This window comes from Cebus imitator, unplaced genomic scaffold (genome assembly GCF_001604975.1).
Source record: "Cebus imitator isolate Cc_AM_T3 unplaced genomic scaffold, Cebus_imitator-1.0 Scaffold258, whole genome shotgun sequence".
Lineage (NCBI taxonomy): Eukaryota > Metazoa > Chordata > Mammalia > Primates > Cebidae > Cebus > Cebus imitator.
This window is the reverse complement of record NW_016107573.1, coordinates 2,914,895-2,940,432: the sequence shown is the minus strand read 5'-3', so window position 1 is coordinate 2,940,432 and position 25,538 is coordinate 2,914,895. Positions and strand designations below refer to the sequence as shown.

The following is a 25,538-nucleotide window of genomic DNA, read 5'->3' as shown; positions in this document are numbered from 1 at the left end:
AGTAGAGACGGGGTTTCACCATGTTGACCAGGATGGTCTTGATCTCTTGACCTTGTGATCCACCCGCCTCAGCCTCCCAAAGTGCTGGGATTACAGGCTTGAGCCACCGCGCCCGGCTAGGCTGGCACTTTCAAAAGACCCTGCTGCTGCCAGGGAGGGAGGCATGCTGAGGGTCTGCTGAAATTCAGGAGCAGGCGCGGCATGGTGGTGTGCACCTGTAACCCCAGCACTTTGGGAGGCTGAGACAAGAGGATCCCTTGAGCTCAGGAGTTTGAGGATACAGTGAGCCATGATCACCCCACTGCACTCCAGGCTGGGTAACACAGTGAGACCCCATGTCAAAAAAAGAAAAGAAGACTGGGCATGGTGGCTCACGCCTATAATCCCAGCACTTTGGGAGGCTAAGGCAAGCAGATTACTTGAGATCAGGAGTTTGAGACCAGTCTGGCCAACATGATGAAACCCCCATCTCTATTAAAAATACAAAAATGGCCAGGCGCAGTGGCTCACACCTGTAATCCCAGCACTTTGGGAGGCCAAGGTGGGTGAATCACAAGGTAAGGAGTTTGAGACCAGCCTGACCAATAATGGTGAAACCCCATTTCTACTAAAAATACCAAAATTAGCCAGGCGTGGTGGTGGGATGGGCTTCTGCAATCCCAGCTACTCAGGCGGCTAAGGCAGGAGGATCGATTGAACCCAGGAGGTGGAGGTTGCAGTGAGCTGAGATTGTGCTATTGCACTCCAGCCTGGGCAACTCTCAAAAAAGAAAAGAAAAGAAAAATGCCGGAGCAGGTCAGAGGGTCCTGGTGCAGCAGGGACTGGAAAAGCCAGCACAGGGGAGAGATGTGAAAGCCTGGAACCAACAGCAGTCAGTACAGAAGCCAGGGGTGGTCGAATTTGCCCCATTTTAAAGATGAGGAAACTGAGGCTTAGAGGTGGGGAAGGATTCACCCAAAAGGTTACATGGGACAGAGAGACAGACCTGGACAGGAGGCTGTGCTCCGTGAGAGCTCTCGGCCCATTGGACCTCCGCGTCCAGTTGCCCTCCCCCTCCGCCTGGAGAGGCTGGGCTGCCTGAGGACACCCCCACCAGCACCAGCACCTTCTCATTCAGGGAAGCAGCTGTCCCCTTCGCGCCGCCACCGACAGGAGCCAGGCAAGAAATATCACATCATTAAAATGACAAATCCCTTCGCTAACTGAACCGGAAGGCCTGCCTCCCTGCCCGGAATCCCTTTACTCCCCTTTTCCCTCCCCCAGGCTCACCTCCCCTCCCAGACTGGCAGGTGGGCAGGGGAGCCTGTTCGGGATATGACCTGGTGTGGCCGGGACCATTGCCATGCCCCTGAGGTGACCTTGGGTCCCCAGACTTCTGTTTCATGGCATGGCTCAGCACTTCCCAGCAGGAGCCCGGGAGAAGGAGGGGCACCATTCTACAGGTGGGGAAACTGAGGCTTGGAGAAGAGACTCTCCAGGTAGGACACCCCTCTGCAAAGCTCCTGGCCATTGGACCCGAGCAGAGGCCCTGCCATGCCTGCCTTTCCACAGCCCATGTCCTGCCCCTGCTCAGAAGAACAAGTCCAAAGCACGACCCATTTCTTGTCCGAGCCCACCTTGTGAGGAGGCCAGGGCAGGGTCGTTCTCCTGAATTGACCAGGCAGGAACCTGAGTGCCGGGTGCCTTGGGCAGGCTGCTGCCCTCTGTTTCCCCATCTAGCAATGGGGGGCTGCCCTTGTTCCTTTTTTTTTTTTAGATGGAGTTTCACTCTTGTTGCCCAGGCTGGAGTGCAATGGCACAATCTCGGCTCACCGCAACCTCCACCTCCCAAGTTCAAGCGATTCTGCTGCCTCTGCCTCCTGAATAGCTGGGATGACAGGTGCCCGCCACCACACCCAGCTAATTTTGTATTTTTAGTAGAGAGAGGGTTTCTCCATGTTGATCAGGCTGGTCTCGAACTCCTGACCTCAGGTGATCTGTCTGCCTTGGCCTCCCAAAGTGCTGGGATTACAGGCATGAGCCATTGCGCCTGGCCAGTCCAGTTTTTTTTGACTGAGGCTGAGCTTGTGCAGGGCCTGATGGGTGTGGAGTGAGCACCTGTAACATGTGCAACATACACCGCCGTGTAGTTGCCTGTGATGTGTGCACGCTCGCCACATGTATGTCTCTGCCTGCATCTTCCCTGGCCCCGGGTCCTCAGGGTGTCAGACCCCTGCATGTGCACATCCACCCTGGCACCGAGACACCCAGCCACAGATGCACACATCTTTGCCAATAGGCCCACGTCCACCCAGACCTGTTCACACACATTGGTGTCACATGCCCGAAGACACCGAGAGCCCCCGTGGGGTCCCCATTCCTCTGGGGAGCAGGGCAGGTGAGCAGACGGCAGCCCCAGTTCCCAGAATGACCTCCCTTCCTGCTCCCCCATCCCTCCTCCAGGCCCAGCTATCGAGGACACACCGTCCGTCCTCCCAGTGTCCTGGTCTCCTTGGACGCAGACAGGGCCCACAGAAGCGTCTGGCGCATCCTGACTCGGCCGCAGCAGCTGCACCAGCACCCCCAGCCCCCTTCCCTGTGCCCAGCGCTGTCCTCCTGTCCTTCCCCACCAGCTGGGTAGCCGAAGCAGCCACCATACGCCACCACGTGTCCACGGTGAGGAGGGGCGTCTTGCAGGAGCTACCATGAGGGGTCTCTCCAGCCCTCTTGCCTGACCTTGGATAGGTCCTTCCTCTCTCCAGAACTCAGTTTTCCCTCCTGGAAAGTTAGAGGGAGGCTGAACTGGCTTTCCGAGGTCCTGTCCACGTCTGGCTGTGGGATGCTCCCAAAGGCCAGGAAAGAAAGATGGGGCCAGGGCTCTGGTGGGGAGTTAGGGGAGGAGGAAGCGGGGATTTAGGGACAGGCCTGCAGTGCTGGGTTCGGGGCTCTGCTTTGAGGGCATTCTCTCAGTTGGTCCCCCCCACCTCCTTCCAAAGGGCTTCATCGCCATTTTACAGATGAGGAAACTGAGGCCTGGAGAGATACTACGCAGGACAAAAAGCCCCCACCTTTAGCTCACTGCACTCCCCAATGCCGAGGGCCAGGGTGTGGGAGCCATGCCCGAAACATCCCACACTCGCTGTCCTGCCCTCAGTCAGGGAGGTGGCATTCCGGGAATGGCTGTCTCCAGAGCCAGGCCTCTCCCCACCCCCTGCTCCAGACTCCTGGCTCTGAGCCCACCCTGGCACTACCCATCCATCTGCTGTTGCTTCCTGGCAGGGCGAGCGGGCCATACATCACCTGGTCAGGCCGAGGAGGCTGGGCCAGGCAGCTGGGCAGGGTGTTGCTGGGCTCGGGTGCGACCACTCTGTGTCCCCAGGAGGGAAGTCAGGGGCTGACACCTGCCTGGGCACAGCGGTCTTCTTGGGACCCCAAACCCCACCCCCGCCCCCCAGAGGTAGCCACATCTCCTGGCAGGAGCCTGAAGGAGGGATGATCTAGCTGAAGGGGAGTGGAGGTCATGCAGGAAGGTCCAAGGTGGCGCGGCTCTGTGGCATTTGGCAGGAGGACAGAGATTTTTATCTCTGCGACCCCACACCTCGCCATGTAATGTGCTGATGTAGGCCGCTGGGGCGCTATCTTCTGACTGAGCTGCTGCCAGGGAGATGGGTGGGGGACAGGCTGGAGATGGGGCAGCAGGAAGAAAAGTGTTCACAGCAGGGGCATCTCAGTCACCACTCCTGTCCCCAAACCCACACACCTGGCCCTACCTGGTGCTGCCTCCAGGGCCGCACCTGCAGGCAGCCTCCAGCTCTTCCTCCAAGCACCACTGTGTGCCCAACACCAGGGACGAGGCAGTGAGCAAAAGCCAGCCCCAGGCAAGGAAGGAGTGTGCAGTGTCACCGTGAGGGGAATCCAGGCCAAGAAACAGGCAGGGAGAAGGGTGCGGTTTGTCTTTTTTTTTTTTTTTTTTTTCTTTTTAAGCCAGGGTCTTCGGAGAAGATCCAGGGAGAAGGTGACTTTTGAGTAAAGACCTTGACTGGGCGAGATGGGTCCCACTCTGCAATCCCAGCACTTAGGGAGGCCAAGGCAGGAGGATCGCTTGAGCCAGGAGGTGGAGACCAGCCTGGGCAACATAGGGAGACTCTATCTCTACAACATTTTTTAAAAAAATTAGCCAGGTGTGGTGGCACGTGCATGTAGTCCCAGCTACTCAGTAGACTGAGGCCCAGGAGGTGGAGGGTGCAGTGAGCTATGATTGTGTCACTGCACTCCAGCCTGGGTGACAGAGTGAGACCCTGAAAGAAAGAAAGAAGAAAAGATAAAAGAAAAGAAAGGAAGGAAGGAAAAAAAGAAAAGAAGAAAAAGAAAAAGAGAGAGGGAGAAAGAAAGAAAAGAAAGAAAGGAAGGAAGGAAGAGAGGGAGGGAGGGGGAGAGGGAAGGAGGAAGGGAGGAAAGAAACAGAAAGGAAGGAAGAAAGGGAGGGAAGGAGGGAGGGAGGAAGGAAGGAAGGACCTGAAAAAGCGAGTGTATTTAGGAGGAGAGCATTATTCCTGGCAGCGCACACAGCAAGTGCAAGGGCCCTGGGGTGAGAGTGTGCCTTCCAGGTGAGGCCAGCAGAGCAGGTGAGCTGGGGAAGGAGGTGAGAGCAGAGAGGTGAGGAGGGAGACACTGTGGGCCCTGGGGCGACTTTGCTGACTTCAGCTCTTCCCTGGAGTAGCATGGGAGCCACTGGAGGACTGGGAAGGAGCCGTGCAGAGTTTGAGGCGGTGATTGGTGGTAGGTTAGGAGGCCAACGGGAGATGCTGGAGGGTCAGTGGGAGGGGCTGGAAGACCAGAGTCCAAGCGAGTGACAGAGGCCCCCTGCCGTCTGCCTGTCCTCCTCCTCTCCCTCCTGCCCCCTTTTATTTCTTTCATTTGTCCATCCAGCAGGTATTTGCCAAGTGCAGGCACAAGTCTAGCCTTTTACGAACTCAATCCAAGGAACGCTCCGCCCGGCCCACCCCCCAGCAAGGCACTTCCAATGTCTGCCCTGCAGCTTGGGACAGAGGCCGGGCCACCTCAGCCCCTCTCCACACTCCGGACACTCAGCCCATGTGCCTCCTCCCTCGGGTATAGAATGAACACTTGTGTACTAGTGCACAGGGCTGTCACGCACACACATCTAGGACCAGCGTGGCACACACAGGATGCCCCCTTCCCTCCTGGGCCTCAGTTTCCTCATCTGAGAAATGATTGAGGACAGGATCGAAGAGCCGTTCCTATTCTAAAATAGACAGGTTGTGGAGCCCCAGTGCCCAGAAGCCACCAGAGCCAGGGGACAGGGCTGTGCTCTGCCTGTGCAGGCTGGGGCACTGGTACAGGCTGTGGCCATGGGCCAGGCTGCAGAGTCCTGTGAGCCGCAGAAAGCCCAGGGCACAGGCGTGTGAGGACACAGGGAGGGGGAGCCCCCCACCCTGGCCTGTAGGGACCTGAACAGTGAGCTTTGGAGCTCCTGTGTAAAATGCCCTCAAGACCCTCTTCCTCCTGACCCGATGGGCTCCCATGTCTAGGAGGAGCAGTGTGCAAAACCCTGGCCAGCCCCCACTCACCTGGCTTCCCCAGGAGCAGCAGAAGAGCAGGAGGTCCTTGCACCGACCCCGTTGTAGCCTGGAAAGGGGCCCCGCCCCTGCTCCCTGCCCCTGGCCCCCACACAGCCCCCTAGCTCACCGGGACCCCTGCAGCTCCTCTAATTACACAGCCATAAAGCACAAATCTCTAACGATCCAATTAGTAACACTGTTACTGCTCTGTCCAGGATTAAAATTACCAATTAAACTGCTGTCGATTTTATCATCACTTAGACTCGACACAAATGGGGCACCGCAGGCCTCAAGGCCCATCCTCAGACCCTTGGGTTGGGGGCCAGACCAGGCTGTGGGTCTACCTTCTCCCCCCATGCACCACCCCTGGAGCCCTTGTGCCTCACTCCAGCCCAGTCCTCAACATCAGGGACTCCACAGGATTAGAGCCCAGGTGCCTGCAGATCCGCTGGTGGCAGGGGGTGCAGGGGCTCCCCAAGCCCAGCCTCTCCCTGGCAAAGCCTCAAGTCTGGGCCTCCCTCAGGTTCCCTGGGGACAAAATTCATCCATTCTATGCTCCAGACTCTCAGCGTCGGGCTGCTCTCAGCAGCTGAGCTCCGGGACAAGGGATGGGGCTGTGCTCATCTGAAAGCCTGGCCCCACTGCCCCTGCTCTCCTTCCCCTGCTCCTCTCTCTGCCACAGGCTCAGGATGCCAATCTCACAGGCTGCCCCCCACTGTGGAGAGAGGTGCCACTTTGATGCGGTATCACAGGTTAGTACTGTCCCTCTCCCAGCTGATGGGCAGGTGTCCCTGTAGGGCCCCCAGTGCTTTGTCTCAAAACAGGAAAGATACTTGAGCATAAAGACCAAGCCCAGGGACTCCATGAATTCTAGCCACTGCCTCCAGAGGGGTGAGCTCCCTGTCTCTGGAGGTGTGCAAACAGAGGCTGCACCCAGGCCACGTGGTGGCAGGCAAAGACAGCAGGTCACGCACAGGGAAAGGGCAGGGTTTGACTGGATAACTGAAGCCAGACTAATCATTTGGTCCTCCTGGGAAAGACTTCCAGACATTCAGTCCCCTGCTTTCCATTCTTACCCTAGAGGTGCTTCCACAGGGAGAGAGGGACAGGGGCAGGGCAGGGCAGCAGGAAGGGTCCAGTCAGCCAGAGATGGGGAGGCAACCACAGCGTGAACGCTCAGCCCAAGGCGGGTGTGCTAAAGGCTCCTGGTCCATGGCATGCCAAGGCCAGAATATTTGCACTGTCCTGGGCCCTGGGCTCAGCGTCTCTCATCCCTTACTCATCCGGTGCTCACCTGAGAAACAGGTGTCCTTATTCCCAGGTGAGGCACCAAAACTCAGAGGTCCAAGACTTGCCCTGGGACCTCTGATAATGAACCCCTTAATGAAGCCATGCCTGTGCCACCTGGTGGGACAGGGTGTGCCAGGCAAGGCCACAGAGCTGACCTGGCAGCACCTATATATTTTAATGAACCCATTGTCTAGGGCATAAGCACCAAGTTCAAGGTCATCCTGGGACTGTTGATCACAGTCTCCTGCTGGGAGAGAAGGGCAGGGGGAGCTGCCTGTGGTGGGAAGCGGGTATTCAGGGAGGGCAGAATCTATGGCCTCTGCTTCTTGCCGAGGAACAATATTGTTCCAAGAACCTGCTGGGGACAGTGTCTGGAGGTGAATAAAATATTCATCTACCTGGCAAACTCCTGAAGTCTGTCTATTTCAGCACCTGCTCGGCTCCTGGTTGAAGAGGTGGCTTATGCACAAGCCCTTTATGTGACACAGAGAGATGCAGAGAGGAGGGAGACAGGGCCCTGGGGGACTGCAGGGTCCCAGCCTCACCCTGCTCCAGAACCTGCCAAGGAGAGGTGACTTTCATCCACCTATCACCCTAGGCTAAGGCCCAGGCCGACAGGAGATGAGGCCTCTTTTCAGGGAGCAGCCGCCCCAGGCAAGTTGGTCGAGTGTCTCATCAGAGGCAACAGACTGAGGCAGGGATCTGGGAGCCCAGAGCAATTAGGAGCTGCCGCCTCGCACCTCGCCTCCTGCCAGCTGCCACAGCTGTCACTCAGGAAGAGGGCAGGGAGCAAGGGCTAGGCCTGCAGTACCCATGGTCCCCCTCCCATCTGTGAAGTTTCTGATCCCTGGGCCAGCCTCCCAGCCAGTAGCCTGGCCAGGCCCCGGGTATAGATGGAGGCCCAGAGGACACCAGGGACAGGATCTCTGTGATTTCCTAAGCGATATATCCCCAGGCTCCTCTCACCCCTATCCAGAATCAGTTTCCCACACCAGGACTTTCCCTTTGGAGCACTGGTTCTAACGCTGGCTGTAGCCTGGAAGCACATAGAGGAGCATTAAAGAATACACCTCCCAAGGTTCTGCTCCCAGCCCAGACCAACAGGAGCAGAACCTTTGGGGGGATGCAGGGCCGTGCACTTGAATGTGTGCCAGGGCGAGCCAGGATTTTGCAGTTATTGACATCATCCCTGCCCTGAGAGCTGAGGTCTTCTTTCCCCTAGGGACCATGTCTCCCCTCCCTTCCAGCCAGACCCAGTGCAGCCAGGGGAGACTGTCCTGGCATGACCTTGAACTTGATGCTTACACCCTGTCCTCTTTGATTTACTGGTCTGGACAATGGGTTCATTGACAGCCTTGGCTGGCTCTCCTGGGTCCCTCTACAGCTTCACCCTCTGCAGCTGGGCCCTAAGCCTGACAGGGAGGCTCAGCAGGTCCAGCCTCGGACAGCAGTAGCAGGCACTGTCACCTCAGCAGATCCCTGCAGCAGGCTATGTAGTGGCAGCAGCTTCAACTCCGTTTTATAGGGGAGCAAACTGAGGTCAGGGCAAGGGCTACACTCAGGGCACAGAGCTGGTAACAGGAGTCAGCTTCATCCCAGCCACACTGGACTCCGAGTCCAGTGCTCTTTTCCCATCACCAAGTTCCTGCCCCCAAGGAACAACAAATTCAAGGGCCTGTCCCCTTCACTCTGTTTCCCTCACATGGACTCTGTTCCTTGTTGTCTTGTCCACTCCCGTCACCTTCAGGAGCTGGGCATGTGAGCATTCAGAGGGGGGTGGCCAGAGAACAGCAGGGAGCTGAGCAGTTGGGGCCTCTGGGTTCTGGCCTGCACCCCCTCCCAGCCCAGTCTGCATCTTCGAGTCTATCAATTCCATTATTCATTAGGCGACTTCGGGAGTTTGCCCGGACAATGAATACTTTATTCACCTCCAGACACTGTCCCCAGCGGGTTCTCAGAACAATATTGTTCCTCAGCCAAGGAGCAGAGGCCATAGCCTCTGTCCTCCTTGGACACCCGCTCCCTACCACCAGTACCTCTCCTCCTCTAGTACCTCCTCCCCCAGCAGGACCCCTGGCTTTGGTAGGGCTGCAATCACTGGTCCCAGCATGACCTTGAAATTGATGCTTCCACCCTCTTCACTTTGATTTCCTCATCTGGACAATGGGTTCATTGAAAGCTTTGGCCAGCTCTAGTGGGTCCCTCCACAGCTTCACGCTACACAGCTGGGCCCCGGGCTCTGCCTGGAACTCTCCCTGGTGCTGAATGTAGCAAGAGGATGCTGGCTTTGGACAAGAGGTCTCTGGCCAGGGAGGGCAGGGACTATGCTGCTCTTGAAAGGAGCAATCTCCAGTCTCAGGGAGGGAAGGGGCTGGCCTCTGCACATGGCAGTTCCCACCTCTCTCCCCTTGTCTCCTTGCCACTTGGGGAACCCCCCAGAATCACAGGTTTCAGCGAGTCACTTCTCCCTAGCCCCCTAAGCCAACGATTAGTCAGCGAGGACCATGGAGAACCCCTCTGGGGAGGACCTGAGGCCCAGGCATCTCCCGGTGGGCACCCCAGGGAGAGCAGTGTGATGGCAGCAGCACCTTCCCCAGATGGGGGAGCGACAGACATAATTCACACCCTGTGATCATGCCATCTGCTTCCCTGTGACGCACAGAGGAGAGGACGGGGCTGCAATGCCGAAGGGCGGGTGGGTGAGTGGGCAGTCGTTCATTCACTAATTCTCTCCTTCATTCATTGGACAGATGTTCATCCAGCCCCAGCCACCTTAGCCCATCCTAGTCCTCTGCCAGGCATAGGATATCTGGGGAACTCAGACCCAGACCTGCCCTTCAGAGCTAAGAGAGGCCCTCTCACACTTCTAACCTTTTGCCCACCCTCCTCCTGACCTCTGGAATTCCTTGACTAGTTTAAAAAAAAAAAAAAAAGCCACCATGGGCTGGGCGCCGTGGCTCATTCCTGTAATCCCAGCACTTTGGGAGGCCGAGGCAGGCAGATCACTTGAGATTAGGAGTTTGAGAGCCACCTGGCCAACATGATGCCCTGTCTCTACAAAAAAATACAAAAATTAGCTGGGCGTGATGTCATGAGCCTGTAGTCCCAGCTACTTGGGAGGCTGAGGCAGGAGAATTGCTTGAACCTGGGAGGCGGAGGTTGCAGTGAGCCAAGATCATGCCACTGCACTCTAGCCTAGGCAACAGAGCAAGACTCCACCTCAAAAAAACCCACATATATCTCCACCTGGACAGCAAACTGTCAGCCTCTCAGCAGGCTCTATCCCACCCTCCTTTGGCCCAGGGGTTCTGATTTAGAATTGATGGCCTGGGCTGGCGCAGCCTGGACACTGAGTAAATGTGGAATGACTGAGCTGCCACTGCGGCTCTCTCTCTCAATCAATACTCGAAGCTGTAATTATTATGAATTTATATTCCTTGAGGGGGGGGATGTTTATGCTAATAGGAAACTCCCAAGAGTTTCAGGGAAGTACTGCCTGGCACCTTTCCTACGTTATGTCTCTTCATCCTCACCGCTGCCTGGGATGTGACATTGCCACCTTAACTTCACAGGTGGGGAAACTGAGGCCACAGCAGGTTAAGGGACATGACTGCAGTCCCACGGTGAGGAGATGGTGGATGCAGAAGCCCCAATCTGCCTGGCTCTTGGTGCTGGGTTCTTTCTTCCTCATGTCTCTGCTACATCAAAAACACTACAGGAGCTCAAGGCATTCAGCTCTAGTGGCGGAAGGTCAGATGATGGGATGGGCGGGCAAGGGGAGCTCTGGAGTGGGGTGGGGGCCTTTCTGGGGCCTCTCTCACCTCCAGCCCCAGGTCCTAGTGAGCAGCCAGCTAGCCCAAAGAGGCCTGGGGAGACAGACAGACAGTTGGGGTCCCTCCTGGCTTCTCTGCAGGTTACAGATGTTTCTAGGAGATGCCTCCAGAGCAGTGCCCAGGAAGTGCTTGGCCCAGGCTGGCCCAACCCCGCCTGGCTGGGGCTAGCATCTCTCACTCAGCCCCCTCTCCCCAGACCCTGAGACAAGGCTGTGATTAATCAGTAACAAAAACAGAAACAAGCAGAAAAGTGTAATCAGCTTGGGAAGGGCAGGGCAGGGCTGGGCAGGGCTGTGCAATCAGCGTTCCTGCTGGGACCTTTAGCTGATTGGATCAAAGAGGGCAGGGAGGTGGTCCCGATAGGGGAACTCAGGGGAGCCCCCAGAGCTGGGGCCACAGCCAGGCCAGAAAGCCAGCCCCTCCCATGCACATCTGTACACACATGCCCACACCACTCCCAGCCTGCACACCTCCCCTGACCTGCTAGCGTACAAACTTGGCACACACAGGTGGCCACACACTCTCGATATTTGTCCATCTGCATATGGAGTCACAGACACATCTGCACGTGCCCAGTGGCACATACACGCCCCATGGATAGCAGACGACATAGGCAGGCTGCTACTACAAACACCTGCCCCCACCCCCACGCTCACACGTGCCTGGGGGCCTGGGGAAGTCCTGCACACAAAGTAGGTCTGACCTGCAGCCATGTGAACTGGCAGGCCCTCACACTAGACCCACAGGCACCCGGCCATGTGTCTGTCCCGCACTGCCCTGGGGGCCATGAGACACTTTGGCTCCCCTTCTGCAAGCTGAAAGGTAGGAGCTTGAGAAGGTTCCAGGACTGGGGCCCTATTGCGGGGAGCAAGGTCAGCGGCAGGGTATCAGCCACAGCACAGGAAGCCTACCCCAGACCTGTACCCAGTTCCTACCTGCTGCCCCTGCCCTGTGACCTTGGTCAATGTCCTCTCTCAGCCTCAGTTTCCCCACCTGGGAGCCTCTGGCACTGAAAAGGTGATTATTCTTGAGGACCCAGGTGCTTGGGTCTGGTATCATCTCTCTGGGTTTCCTGTCCTTAGTTCTAGGCTCTCCGCTCCTGGTGCGGGAATGACGATGAGGTGAGCCAAGGGGCAGGAAGGAGGACCCCCGCAACCCACACCTTCTCTGGTCCTGGTGGCTGCAGACTTGGGGTGGGGGGAGCCAGTCATCAGAGAGGAGCCGTAGGGGTAAAGGGGAATGGTGCCGAAGGGGAGAAGGAGCCCCAGGTAGGTTTGGGGCGGCCGCTCAGGGGCCGGCGGCGGGAAGGGGCGGGCTGGGGGTGGGGAGCGCGGAGGGGGCGGGCGGGCGGCTGGCGGGGGAGGCGGGGAGCGCAGCCAGAGCAGCACAGAGCTAGCGGGCGGGCGAGCGGAGAGGCGGCAAGAGCCTGAGCGCCGGGCCGGTGGCGGCCGCGCCGGCGAGCGGACAAACGGGCGGCGAGCAGCGCGGAGCGCGCGGGGCACCGAGGAGCGGGCGCGGCGGGCACCGCGCGCGGCAGCTGGAGCTCTCGGGAAGGCCAGAGCGGCGCCGCCCCCGCCGCCCCTGCAGGGCCCCGGCTGGGAGCCGGACGAGGGAGGGGGCGGCATGGCCAGGCGGCCCCGGGCGCGTGGGCGCTAGGTCCCCGGAGGGGCGCCCCCCGCCTTGCCGCCGCCGCCGCCACCCTCCGCAGCCGCGCGCCCCGCCCGCTCCAGCCGCCCCCGGGGCCGCCGCCGGCCCATGAGCCCCGGCATCAAAGTTTGCGGCGGGCGGGCGGGCGCGGAGCCTCCAAGATGCCGTTCCACCCGGTGACGGCGGCGTTGATGTACCGGGGCATCTACACCGTGCCCAACCTGCTGTCGGAGCAGCGCCCAGTGGACATCCCGGAGGATGAGCTGGAGGGTGAGTGTTCTCCGGGACCCCTGCCCGCCGGTCCTCCTACCTGTGCGCCCAGGTGAAGCGCGGGCCAGGGGCGCGAGGGCGGGGGGCGGTCCGCAGGTGCCGGCTGTTAGGTGGGCGCCCCAGCGAGCAGCTGCGCGCGGCGGCAGGACGGGTCCGCACCCGGGTCGCCGCGGTGGGGGTCGCCCGGGCGGAGGGCGGCCCAGCCCCTGCCCGCGTGGCCCCTCGCGCTGCGGAAACTTGCCGGGCCCCGCAGCGGGGTCATGGGGCCGCGTAATCAGCGGTGACTGTGCGGCAACGCGGCGGACTGGGGCGGGGGTCCGCGCTGAGCCCCCAGCACCGGCCCGGCCGGAGCACCCGCATCCTGATCCCCTCCGCGGCGCCAGCCCGCGGCGCTCTGCTCGCATTGACATTCTGCTCGTGTCGCTTTAAAAATTCAATGTGCTCGGGTAGCAGAAGAAGGGGAGAGGGCGACTGCCCTGCTCCTGCCCGCTGCGGGGCCGTCCCCGTCTCCACCTGCGGCTGTAGCCCCTTCTCTGCAGCCCTGCGGGGACCCCCAGCCCCTCGCGCCGGGAAGGTAGCCCGGGAGGCGGTGGCGACAACAAGTGGCCAGATTGGGCGGCTCAGTCGCGATAGTCAAGCCTAGAAGGGAAAGGCAGAGAGGCCAGGACCCAAACCTGCCCCCACTCCGTTCCCCTTGCCTCTCAGACACGCAGGGGGATAGCAGGCCGCTGGCTGGGCGAGGTCAGAGCAGAGGGCAAAGGCTGGGATCCGGGACAGTGTGTCCTGGGGAGCAGGGAGACACCTGGGGCCTGCCCAACTCCTTCCCTGCTGGGCTGGGGGAGGTGCTCAGGCTTCCCCTCCCCCTAGACCTCCTGGAGCCCCCATATGGAATGGAGTGGGGGATCTGGGCTGCTGAGTGTCTCCATCTCCTGGGATCTGCTTGTCTGCTGTCGAGCAAGGGGCTGAGCTCACCCGGAGGATGGGCCTCTAGGAGTACCTTGGGTCCAGGGGTCTCTGAGACCTGGAGGCTCATTAGGGCCTAGGGGGTGCAGCCGAGAACGGCACAGTCAGGGAGGATGGTGGAGCCTGGAGAAGCCATGGAGGGAGGTCCTCCATCAACCCCAGGCCCAGGTGAGGGCAGATCTTTGGGGAGTCAGGCTGGGTCGGGGGAAGATCCAGAGAGGGGAGACAGCCTCTGCCACGCTCACTGCACCACAGGCATGAGCCACCGGCTCCTCACCAACTGCCCCCGCAAACCCTTGGGTGTCAAGAAAGCCGTGGAGACAGGGTCTGGGGTCTGATGCAGACAGGACAGATGGATGTTTGGGGCCCCCCTGATGTGACCTCACCATTCACCCCTAAAGTCCAGGGCTAGAGCCTCCTCCAGAGCCTGGGGAGAGGAGGGGTATGATGGGGGGCAAGAGAGCAGGAGATGGATCACAGGCCTTCTCCTCCCCACCTTTGTCCTTCCTGCCCTGGGCCACCTCAAACCTCCTGCGGATTTTTCCCTCCAGAGTCCCTCGTTCATCCCTTCCTCCTGGCCATCTGGGCAGGAGTCACCATGTTTCCCAGACCTCAGGCAGCTTCCACTTCACTCCCACCCCCTGCTCCCGGCACCCCACTGGGACCCCGGCACCAGGGGTCCCTCCTCTCCTGATCCCCAGTCCTGGAGTGCACGCCCTGAGGAAGCGGAGAGGGTAAGAGGCTGGCTGCAGGGGCGAGGGGCCACAGGGTGGGCAGTTCAGGGGCAAGGCCGCAGGCTTCCCAACCAACGGCAGGGCGTGCTGGCAGGAGCCCAGCGGCGTTAGTCACCAGCTACACCAAGTGCCCTCCCCGCTTCTCTCCTGTCCCCTTCTCCTGGGCCCTGGGGAGCCGAGGGGCCCTGACTCAGGGGGCATCTGAAGGGCAGGGCCCTCCCTGGGATGGGCAGGTGGGGTCATGGAGCAGGCAGATGCCTAGGTGGTCCCAGCACATCTCTGGGCCAGTGGGCAGCTACAGATGAAGGCAAGAAGTTTTCCATGACCAGCCCCCTTCTTGGCTGCAGGTGCCCTGAAAGCCCTCTGCAGGGCCCAGGTCCCTTTCAGCAGTCCTTGAATGCCAGGGCTGGCCATTCCTGGCACGGATCCCCCTCTGCCCTCTCCGCCTCCCCAGGGCCCCATGAGTGCTCCTGCCCCAGGGCAGCCTGGGCGAGACCTGGGCCCTTTGCTGGGAGGACGCCATCAGCAGAGGAGCCACATGTGCCAGGAAGAGGGAGCTGGGCAGCCCGGGATGAAATGCTGCAGACAGTACGTGCCTGCCGCAGAAATCCAGGGGGCGGTCAGTCTGAGCGGAAAGGAGGACCAGACAGGGAGGTGGGAAGCACAGAGTTAAGATGAGGGCTTCCCAGCCAGGCGGTGCTGGGTTTGAGTCTCTGCACCTTCAGCTCATGGAGTGACCTTGGGCAATTGCTCATCTCTCTGAGCCTTGGTTTCCCCACCTGAAAAAGGGGGGCTGGTCTTGTGCTCCCCAGGGCTGCTGGTGATGGAGGATGGAGTGAAAGTACGTAGCGCATGGGGAGCTCAGGGACCCAGATGCAACCTCAGGGGAGGCCCTGGAGGGGTAGGAGCCTGGAGTGTGCAGGAGGCTGGTCGAGAAGGGCAGGCTGGCCAGGAGAGCTGGGTGGAAAAGGCCTTGAAGGTCTGGAAAAGGTGTCTGGGGACCTGTGGCCCCGGGGAGGCATGGCAGGCGGTCGCAAGGTAGGAACATGGCTGTGCAGAGCTGGCCTGACGCCCACCCAGGCCCTGGGAGGGAGAGGCACGGGCTCTCTAGATCCCCTCCATGTGCCCACCATGGCTGGGACACACACCCTTTCCGACATACACACACAACAGAGTCCTCCAGGGACACTGAGGCTGGTCCCAGCATCATCAGCAGACTTGAGCACCCGAGGGTGGGAATGAGGTGTCTGCAACTCCTAGGCCTTTCTGGTGGAAGAGAGGAGGAAGGCGTCAGACTTCCAGGCAGACGGTCCCCAGAGCAGTCAGTGAGTGGAGGCTTCGCTGAGTGACCAAATGTGGGCCTTTAGGGCAGGGGAGGCTGGGGAGCCCCTTTTCTGCCTCTCTGCCCTGCAAGCCCAGCAGCCACCTCTGCACAGCCAAAAGCTCAGGGAGGCCAGAGTGGTGGGGCACGGGGCCAGAGCCACGGAGAGTGGCAGCTGCCTCGGATGGACACTGCCCCCTCCAGTGACCTCCAGCCAGTGCCCGCCCTCTGGACTCTGGCTATCTGACGGAGCGCAGACGTCCTTTGGAGTCTGCTGGGGACTTAGGCTCTGATGAAGCTCCACAGGTTGGGAAGGAACTAGGGGGTGTCAGGCTGGAGGTGGCAGGTGGGGACAGGTCAGCCTGGAAACCTGCTGGCCCTGCCAGCCCATTCCCGGGCCAGCATCCCCATGCCAAGATGGGGCCCGGCAGGCTTCCCTGGGCCTTACAGGATGGGAAGGGAGCAAGGCTTTCAGGGAAATGCACCCGGCTGTGAGGCACTGATGGCAAAACAGTGGCAGGAAATCGTGACGCCTGCCCCACTCAGGGAACCCCCAGCAGAGGCTGGGCTTCAGTGATGGCGCAGGAGTCGCTCCCCATTTCACAGATGAGACACCCGAGACTTAGAGAGGGATGTGACTTGCCCAGGCCACTCAGCTGCTAAGCAGGAGAGCCAGAATCTAAGCCCAAGCCAGCAGCCGCCAACAGGAAGGGCGGCCTGGTGTCCCCAGCTCACTGAGTCCTCCCTTTTCTTCCGGCTGTGCTATCTGGGACGTTCTGATTTATAGCCCATCTCTGAGCCAGGCCCGGCCAAACACATGCTTGATTTTCTTGCTTAATCATCCCAGCAGCCCCATTGTACAGGTGAGCAAATACCTGCCCAAGGTTACCCCCCAGGATGTTGTAGGAGGGCTGGGACTTGACCCTGGGTCTCTGCCACTTGAGGCTGCCTCCCTGGCCAGGAAGGTGGAACCTGAATCCAGCCTCTGTGGCCGGGTGTGGCTCCCAGCGTGGGCAGAGGCACCGAGGTGAAACTTTGTGGCATGTTGGGTGTGCTAAGGAGGGGTGTTGAAGAGACTCATGTGTGGGGAGGTGGCAGTGTGTGGATTTACCTAGTGGCTTGGGAAGGTGAGCCTTGCCTGAGAAACGGCTGCTGGGCCCGCATGGCTGCCCCCGAGCCCCTCACCTTCCCGTGCATCCCAGTATTCACCTGCCCTCCTCTGGCTCCCCTCCGGCACTGGGGTGTTTTCTGAGCCTCCCGCAAAGGGGCTCAGGGGCTCCAGCAAAGCAGCCCTGGGCTCTGGGAGCCCCCCAAAGGGTAGGAAGGATGGCCTGGAGCTCAGCTCATGGCAGGCAGGGGAGGAGGTGGCTCCCACTGCTGCCCCTACGGTGAGTCTAGGACTTTCCCATTCCACCCTGCAGGCTGGGTCTTCCAAGTGGGACCCTGCAGAGGAGGAAACGGAGGAGGAGGAGGGTGCTTGACCCTGGTCCTCCTCCCCCCACCAGTCCCTGGCCCTTACCCATCTTCAGCTTGGCACCCCCCTTCCACGAGTGGCCTGCAGGCCAGTGGGGATGGTGTCCTTGGGGGCTGGAGAAGGGGTCAAGCAGCCTCCTCGGCCTCCCCCTCTGCTTCTTGGCTGCTTGGGGAGTAGAAATAAACACATCCCCTAACCAGGATTGTTCGTGGGCTCTGAGTAGCAGCCTCACAGCAATCAGTATGTGAGCTTCTGCTCAGAAGAGCCAGAGAACTCTGCATGCTCCAGATGGATGGGCTCTCCACATCAGTCATTCATTCATTTCATCATTCATTCAGCAAATGTTTATGCTTGAAGAGGCAGAGGCAGGCCCCGTTCTAGGTGACAGACACAGCCATTAACCAGGCCAGCCCCTCCCTGCTGTCATGGCGCTCGTAGTGCACAGTCTAGTGTGCCCCGTGCCAGGACAGGGCAAAAGGAGGGCCTGTGGGGGCCCAGAGGAGGGCCAGAGGTGGTGGGGGGGCAGGGAGGGCACCAGAGTTTGTGTTAGAGTTTGCCGTAGCAAAGAGAAGAGCATGTCAGGCAAAATGGGCTGCATGTTCGAAGGACTGGAGATGGAACAGTCCCGGTGCCCACAGGACCAGGAGGAGCCCTAGCCTGGATGGAGTTCATGACACCTTGGTTGGGCAGAGCGTATGGTGGGGCCAGGAGGCCGACAGCACTGGCTGGAAACCTAAGTGTGTGTGTGCAGATGCCTCCAGCTCTACCCAGAGGCTCCAGGGACTGGAATCCCCTCAGCAGCCTCCATGGCTGTCAGGCCTCAGTTTATACATCTCTGGTGATGGGGAGTACACAACCCCTCTGGTGGCCCAGGAAAACTTGAGGTGGGAATTGGCCTGGAGTTCCCAGGGTCCACGGTTTGCAGAACCCTGTGACCCTGGCGAAGACCTCCCGGCCCGCTCCCTCCCAGCTGCTTCCCTGTTTTTTTTTTTTTGGAAACAGTCTCCTTCTTGTTCCCCAGGCTGGAGTGCAGGGTGCAATCTCTGCTCACTGCAACCTCCACCTCCTGGGTTGAAGCCTGGGGACCACTGGTTAGGAGGCGATTCCCAGGTCTTGGTGGGGATGAGGGAAGGGCAAGTCCAAAGTCAGAAAGTCTGGGGACCCAGGCAACCCCGGTGCATGCGTGAGCCCGTCTGATCCTTAGGTGTTGGGTGTGGACACTGGTGGGATGAGCCTGATGAGGGTGGGGTCTCCACCCTAGCCACCTCGCTGCGTGGCCTGGGACACGTGGCCATCCTCTCCGGGCTGCGGCCCCTCGTCTGTGGTGAGACCAACAGGCTGGGCTAGCTCCCCTGTCCCTCTGAGACTAGAGAACGACCCCAAAGCACAAGGTCCTATGAGCACTTTCAGGGTTTACAGACCCCTTAAAACAATGTCTGGGCCAGCCCACACAGCAGCAGCCACGCCAAGCCCACGTGACTCTGCACCGGCCGCTGAGCCTCTCTGGATGTTTCTGGTCTGCAGCATGGGGCACCTTGTGTATGTATACTTCTAAACACACAGATACACACACTCTGTCTCGCATGAGAAGCTAGATTCTGCCTGCTGAAAGCTAAAATCCTTCCCAGGGGAACAGCTTAGGGCAAGGCCAGGAGGCTGGCCAAAGAACAACGAGACCCCCAGGGAACCGGAACCGGAGAGAGAGCATCAAGCCCCGCCCCCCAATCCACCACTCCCAAAGGCAAATGCCCTTTAGGGCCCTGCTGGGCCTGTGATGATTAAGGGACTGCAGCCCTTAGAAACAGACAAACAGAACAGACAGAAGCACAGCCAAGGTGACAGGTGAGAACCCCGTCAACTGTGCCAGGGAGTCCCCACCATCATTCTGTCCCTTTCACTGTTGGTAAAACTGAGGCCGGCCCAAGGTCATAGGTTGCTTGTTCCCCAGCTCCCAGCACAGTGCGTTGCTCACCACCTGAGACACCGAGGTCATCAGGCCTCCGTCTTCTGCTCTGTACAGTGTGGAGGGTGACCCCTCACCATCTGATCTGGCCTGGACCTCGGCAGGGGGAGGGGGTCCTCCATCCCCCTCTGTCTTCCCCGAACCAGAGGAGGTCTGTGCCTCCTGTCAGCCCATTAGTCTGGAGCGTGCTGCCTCACGTGGCTGCCATTAGCGAGCGTTGGCCTGTGTTAAGGATCTGAGCCTGGGGAGGAGGCGCAGCGGGATGGGGATGGCGGGGGAGAGGGGGATGGAAGGAGTCGGGGAGGATGGGGAAGCCATCCACTGACTCTGGGACTGGGAGCTCCAGCATCCTCCCCTTCACGTGGTCCCCACCACACGGGGTCGTTGTGAGCACACCAGGAGCTGCCATGAGAGCCTGGCGCAATCAGATCTTGAGGGGGTCACTGCTGGGGGCCCCTGAGCCCCCCCTTTGCTGCCCTGCTCAGCCTGCCCAGAAGTCCCAGAATACAGCACCCTTGTGCATCCTCTGCCATGCGACGATCTTCTCTCAGAAGATCTGCACGCTCTGGGTTGGGCTCTCAAAGCCATGCTCAGGCTGCAGAGTCTGCGATCCTGGGGTAAAGTCCCAGCCTGCTCTGTTCTCTCCTCAGAGATCCGAGAGGCCTTCAAGGTGTTCGACCGTGACGGCAATGGCTTCATCTCCAAGCAGGAGCTGGGCACGGCCATGCGTTCACTGGGCTACATGCCCAACGAGGTAGAACTGGAGGTCATCATCCAGCGGCTGGACATGGATGGTGAGAGTCCCCTACCTTGGTTTCCCCACCTGGCACCTGGGCCCCAGGAGTGGGGCAGGGGCTGGGCCCCGAGCCACTGAGGCTGCATCCAAATTGGGCTTCTCACTCTGCTGACCCCCCACCCTCAAAGCCCAAGGCGGTTTGCAGCCTGGTCTGGCCCCATTTCTCAGCCCGGAGAATTGAGGCCAGAGAGGTGGTGGCAGTCCCAGCTGCATGCAGGGCTCAGAGATGGCTCTTCTCACTCTGTGTTGATAAGTTGTGTTTTTTTTTTTTTGGAGACGAAATCTCACTCTTGTCCCCCAGGCTGGAGTGCAAGGCATGATTTCAGCTCACTGCAACCTCCGCCTCCTGGGTTCAAGCCATTCTCCTCCCTCAGCCTCCGTGGAGCTGGGATTACAGGCGCCTGCCATCATGCTGGCTAACTTTTGCTTTTTTTTTTTTTTTTTTTTTTTTTTGAGACAGTCTCGCTCTGTCACCCAGGCTGGAGTGCAGTGGCACGATTGGCTCACTGCAACCTCCACCTCCTGGGTTCAAGCGATTCTCCTGCCTCAGCCTTCTGAGTAGCTTCGATTACGGGCACCCGCCACCACGCCCGGCTAATTTTTGTATTTTTAGTAGAGACGGGGTTTCACCATATTGGTCAGGCTGGTCTCGAACTCCTGACCTCATGATCCGCCTGCCTCGGCCTCCCAAGTGCAGGATTACAGGCGTGAGCCACTGTGCTCAGCTGAGAAGTTTTAAAGTACAGAAAAGTAAAAGGATGCAATAAATACTCCAGTTCCCACCACCTGAGAGAAAATCGCTACTTTGCTTGTGTTTGCCACCTGGCATTTATTAAGGGATAGTTCATAGGAAGAAATGGTAATGCCAAGCCCCTGTGCCCTTCGTTTCCTATTCTCCATCCAGACACCAGGTAACAACCTGGGCAGGTTGCCCACTCTGAGCTCCAGTTCCTGTCTGTATGGTGGAGAGTGTAGGGCTCTACACCCACCCCAGGACGGCCACAGGGTGCTTGGAGCAATGGAGGGTTCTGGGAGAAATAGGAAAGTCATGGCCCACCTGCTGTCTACCTCCACCTCCCCTCGTATGCCCTCATCGTACTGGGTGGCTTCGGCATCAGCCCAGAGCCTGGCACTTGGTAGATGCCCCTGACACTGACTCAAGTCTCAGAGGGGGTCACCTGCCTGAGGTCATCCAAGAGGCCCAAGGTATATCAGGACTCCATCCCAGGTCCTCTGGGGCCTGGGCTGTGAGCCTGGGCCTGACCCACTGATGGGCCCTGTGCCTCCTGCAGGTGATGGTCAAGTGGACTTTGAGGAGTTTGTGACCCTCCTGGGACCCAAACTCTCCACTTCAGGGATCCCAGAGAAGTTCCATGGCACTGACTTTGACACTGTCTTCTGGAAGGTATGCCCTGGCTAGTTGGGACCCAGGGCTGTGCGCACTGTGGAGTGCTGTTCTGGGGCCACTGAATGGCTGGGCCCACACTGTAAACGGGGGATGACCACTCCAGGCTTGTGTCCACTGGACAGTTCATCTCCAGAGGGCCATGGGCTCCCTAGGGAGGCTGGTGTTGGTCAAGGACTCTCTGGGGGAATGGAGCAAGTGTTTTCCAGCCCCCTACCCCTGAATCTGGAGGCCGGTCATTGGGCCCCTGTGGCCTCAGGGTGCTGGGTGGGGACCGTGGCGGCTGTCAGACCACTGTGCTTTCCCCCTCTGCAAGTGCGACATGCAGAAGCTGACGGTGGATGAGCTGAAGCGGCTGCTCTACGACACCTTCTGCGAGCACCTGTCCATGAAGGACATTGAGAACATCATCATGACGGAGGAGGAGAGCCACCTGGGCCCAGCTGAGGAGTGCCCCGTGGACGTGGAGAGTGAGTGGCCGTGGAACCCCATGGGTGGGCTCAACAGCTTGACCAGAGGGATGAGTGGGGGGTCTGTAGGCAGAGGGGGGCTGGGTGCCTCCTTGCTGGTTCTGAGCCTCTGTCCCAGTGGGGCACCCCTGGGATGAGCCCATGTGCCGAAGGGCAGGTGGCTCCTGACTCCATCGCCTCGATGTCCACTTCTGTTTCCCTGGTGCCCCCTGGGTGGCCACAGCCTGCTCCAACCAGCAGATCCGCCAAACGTGCGTGCGCAAGAGTCTCATCTGCGCCTTTGCCATCGCCTTCATCATCAGCGTCATGCTCATTGCGGCCAACCAGGTGCTGCGCAGTGGCATGAAGTAGGCGCCACCTGGACGCCCCAGCCACTGCATGTGGTGCCCGAGGCCCACCCCACACCACCACCGCCTGCAGCCCCTCCCTTGGCCAGCTCCCTGGGCTGCCACCTGTGTGTACTTCAGGGCCTGGGTATCTGGCGAGCCCTCCCCACCCACCCCATGGGCCTCACCTGGAGCCGTGGCCTGGCTGTGGAGGGCCTGGTGGTGGCTCTGTGGATGGCCCTGGCGCCACCCTGTCCCTACCCTGGCCTGTATGGAGTACTCACTCTTCCTACCGTCCAGGGGCTCCTGGGAAATTGAGGAGGAATTTTCACAGGAACCCCCAGGACCCAGTTGCTGCTGTGGTCCCTTGGGTAGGAGGGGGCACCCTGTGCCTGGAGATGGTGGCCTATCTGGGGCCACACAGCCAACCCGGCCCTGGTCCCTGAGGCCTGCTTGGGCACTAGGAAGTGTGGGGGCAGAAAGCCTCCTGGGGGAGGGTGGGAAGCCAGGGTGTCCTGGGCCCTGCTGCCTGGCATGGCCTGAGGAGGCCCCTGGTCTTCTCCTGGGTCCCTTCCTCCGACCTGTGTTAGACCCTAGCCCAGCCCCTCTTCATGTACCTGCTGGGCCAGCCCATTTCACAGGTGAGGAACCTGAGGCTCCAGAGCCCGAGACTTGGCCTCAGTTCCTCCTTCCACAGGGATTTTCAGGAAAGGCAGAAGCTCGTGGAAGATGGGTATCTGAGGTGGCCCTGCAGCCCCCTACTTTCTGGCCCTCCCACCAGAGGCCCAGCAACCAAGGCCACTCATCCACCACCCCAGCCTAGAGCCTAGAACTGTAGTCTAGCTGAGGAAGGAGGCAAAGCAGGGGCCTGAAGGCTCTGAACAGCCTCCACCAGGGGGCTTGTCCAGGGCTGACCCTTGGGAGGGCTCTATACTACCTCCTGGGCCAAGAAACTGGCACAGCCCCGCACTGTCGGTGCCAAGAGGCTGCGCCAGGCCACTCTCCCAGCCCATGGCCTGCCCTCCTGCGTCCTCCCACTTCTCTGTGCCCTCCAGGCGGGAGACCCTGCTCCCATGCCCCAGCTGTGTCATCCCAAACACTTGGGCACCAGCTCAGCATGGCAGACACGGGGGCTGTGGATTCTTCCAGGGCTGGGATGACAGGCAGAGTCCATTGGCTCCTCAGGCCTAGAGTCACTTCTTACCAGGCAACGGGCACAGCCACCCTGGCACACCCTCTCCCTGGCTGTGCTGAGCCTCTGCTGGTCCCAAGGGAGAAGGGAGTGAGCGTGGGTCACCTGAGGAGACTCTCATCTCATCTCCACCCTGCCTGACCTCTGCCAGGGGCTGGAGAACAGAGCTCAGAGCACCCGGCGTTGGGAAGCATAGCCAGACCATCGTGGTGACAGATTTTCTTTATAAACATCTAGAAGTTTTCTCCCTCAGCTTCTTAAGAAGGAAGGAGGGGGGTGGCTGGAAGAGAGTGAGTCGGGGGCTCCCTGGCATAGACCCAGGACCAGGGCTGGATTTGGCATGGGCACGTCCTGAGCCTGTGAGGCCAGGCCGATGGTCTCAGAGCCTCCGTGGGGCATAGCAGGAACAGGGCTTGGCTTCCTATTGTGACTGATGAGAAGTAAGCACGTGGGGGTCAGTTGGGGGCGAGGGGCTCAGCCCCATTGGACTCTGGGCTGCAGGGGCCAACCCCCTGGTGGGGGTGCCCGCAGGGATGGGGGCAGCTCCTGGACTGGTGGCCAGCCCACAGGGTACTGAAAGACAGTAGTTCTGATGGGTTCAGCCCTAGAGAGAGAGAGAAGGGTGGAGAATTAGAGTCAGGTACTGCCTAGACTTATGCCACCTGCCACCCCCAGCCCACCTGCCTCGCCACCCTGGCTGTGGGAAGGGTCAGCTGCCTGCACGACTTTTCTGGAAGACAGAGCCTCGAAAACATGCAGACCCTTTGAGCCAGCAACCTCGCTTCTAGGAACTGAGACCAAGGAAATAGTGGGGTTGTGGGCAGACACAGCCATGGGGACAGCCGTAAGACAATGGAAATAAGCTTCGTGTCCACCTGTAGGGGACTGATTAAATACATATGCACGTCCACAGCAGAGAATGCTATGCAGCCTGTGTAAGAATGGAGGCAGACTTATATGCACTGATGAGAAACATACTGTGTGAGTAGGGAGAGAAAGCAGCTTATAAAATAATGTATATAGCATGATACTATTTTTGTTTAAAAATATATAAAATATATAAATGCATAAAAAAATCCTGGAAGACACAGCAAAATGTTAACAGTGGTTCTATCTGAGTGGTGCCATGGCGGGTGACATTTTTACTTCTTTATACTTCTCAAAAGTTTTACAAGCACACAAGCCTTTGAAATCAGAAAAAAATCGTGTCTAAAATTTTTTTAAAAAGCCTCATTTCTCATGCTACTCACTCTCCTCTTCCTCAATGTCCACCCTGAGCCACCTCCCCTGGAACTCAAGGTCCATTTAAGTACTTGCCCTAGGAGAGGCATCCTCCGTGCCCAGCCCGGGGCACCCTGCCAAGGCCCAGCAGTGGCCCCTCCATTCTTCTACCTGGATCCTTCTGGACTTGGGGCCCACCCAGGCTGCTTCTCTGGGGCCACAGGGCCCCGCTCAGGCTTCAAAGCACTTTGAACTCCCATCACCCCAGCTGCTTATACACAACCTTTCTGGAAGGCAGAGCCTCGAAAACATGCAGACCCTTTGAGCCAGCAACCTCACCTCTGGGAACTGAGCCCAAGGAAAAAGCAGGGTTGTGGCAGAAACAGTTACAGTAATAACTTCGAGACAGTGGAAATAACCTTCGTGCCCACCTGTGGGGGACTGATGGAGTACATGTGCACGTGCTCAGCAGAGAGTGCAATGCAGCTGCCATCGACATTCAGGCAGGAGCTCATCTGTCTCCTGCACACGACTGGTGTCCTCAGAGGACGTAGACCAGGGGGTAGGGGTAGGGTGTATCTGTACCCCAATGCTCAGGGCCAGGCCTGGTGCCAGGAGGCCACCCAGTGACTGTGGAATGACCAACAGCAATGCTGAAAGATCTTACTGACCAGGCACTATTCCGGGCCACAAACCATGAGCCAGAGAAACCTTAAGAATCCTCAGGTGGTTCAACCTGAGGAAAAAAAAAAAAGAATCCTCAGGTGGGCTTGGCATGGTGGCTCACGCCTATAATCCCAGCACTTTGGGAGGCCGAGATGGGCTGATCACCTGAGGTCGGGAGTTCGAGACCAGCCTGACCAACATGGTAAAACCCCATCTCTACTAAAAATACAAAATTAGCCGGGCATGGTGGCGCATGCCTGTCAGTAATCCCAGCTACTTGGGAGACTGAAGCAGGTGAGTTGCTTGAACCCCGGAAGTGAGGTTGTGGTGAGCTGAGATTGCGCCATTGCACTCCAGCCTGGGTAACAAGAGTGAAACTCCATCTCCAAAACCAAAAAAATCCTCA

At 59.2% G+C, this 25,538-nt stretch overlaps 2 protein-coding genes across 7 annotated transcripts in view; one reads left to right on the top strand and one right to left on the bottom strand.

The window, feature by feature from the left end:
- Positions 1-12,070: 12,070 nt before the first annotated feature.
- On the top strand, positions 12,071-24,374 carry CABP7 (calcium binding protein 7). Its single transcript, XM_017499650.2, has 5 exons — positions 12,071-12,601; positions 19,707-19,850; positions 21,145-21,257; positions 21,574-21,727; positions 21,951-24,374. The coding sequence occupies exons 1-5, from the start codon at positions 12,493-12,495 to the stop codon at positions 22,076-22,078; spliced, it is 648 nt and encodes a 215-aa protein (XP_017355139.1). The 5' UTR covers positions 12,071-12,492; the 3' UTR covers positions 22,079-24,374.
- The window catches only part of ZMAT5 (zinc finger matrin-type 5), a 34,867-nt gene continuing 32,778 nt past the window's right edge, over positions 23,450-25,538 (bottom strand). For all 6 annotated transcript variants that reach the window (XM_017499656.2, XM_017499654.2, XM_037728224.1 and 3 more), the window contains one exon: positions 23,450-23,849. In XM_017499656.2, the coding sequence (XP_017355145.1) occupies positions 23,720-23,849 (130 nt within the window). In that variant the 3' untranslated portion in view covers positions 23,450-23,719. The remainder of the gene's footprint in view (positions 23,850-25,538) is intronic.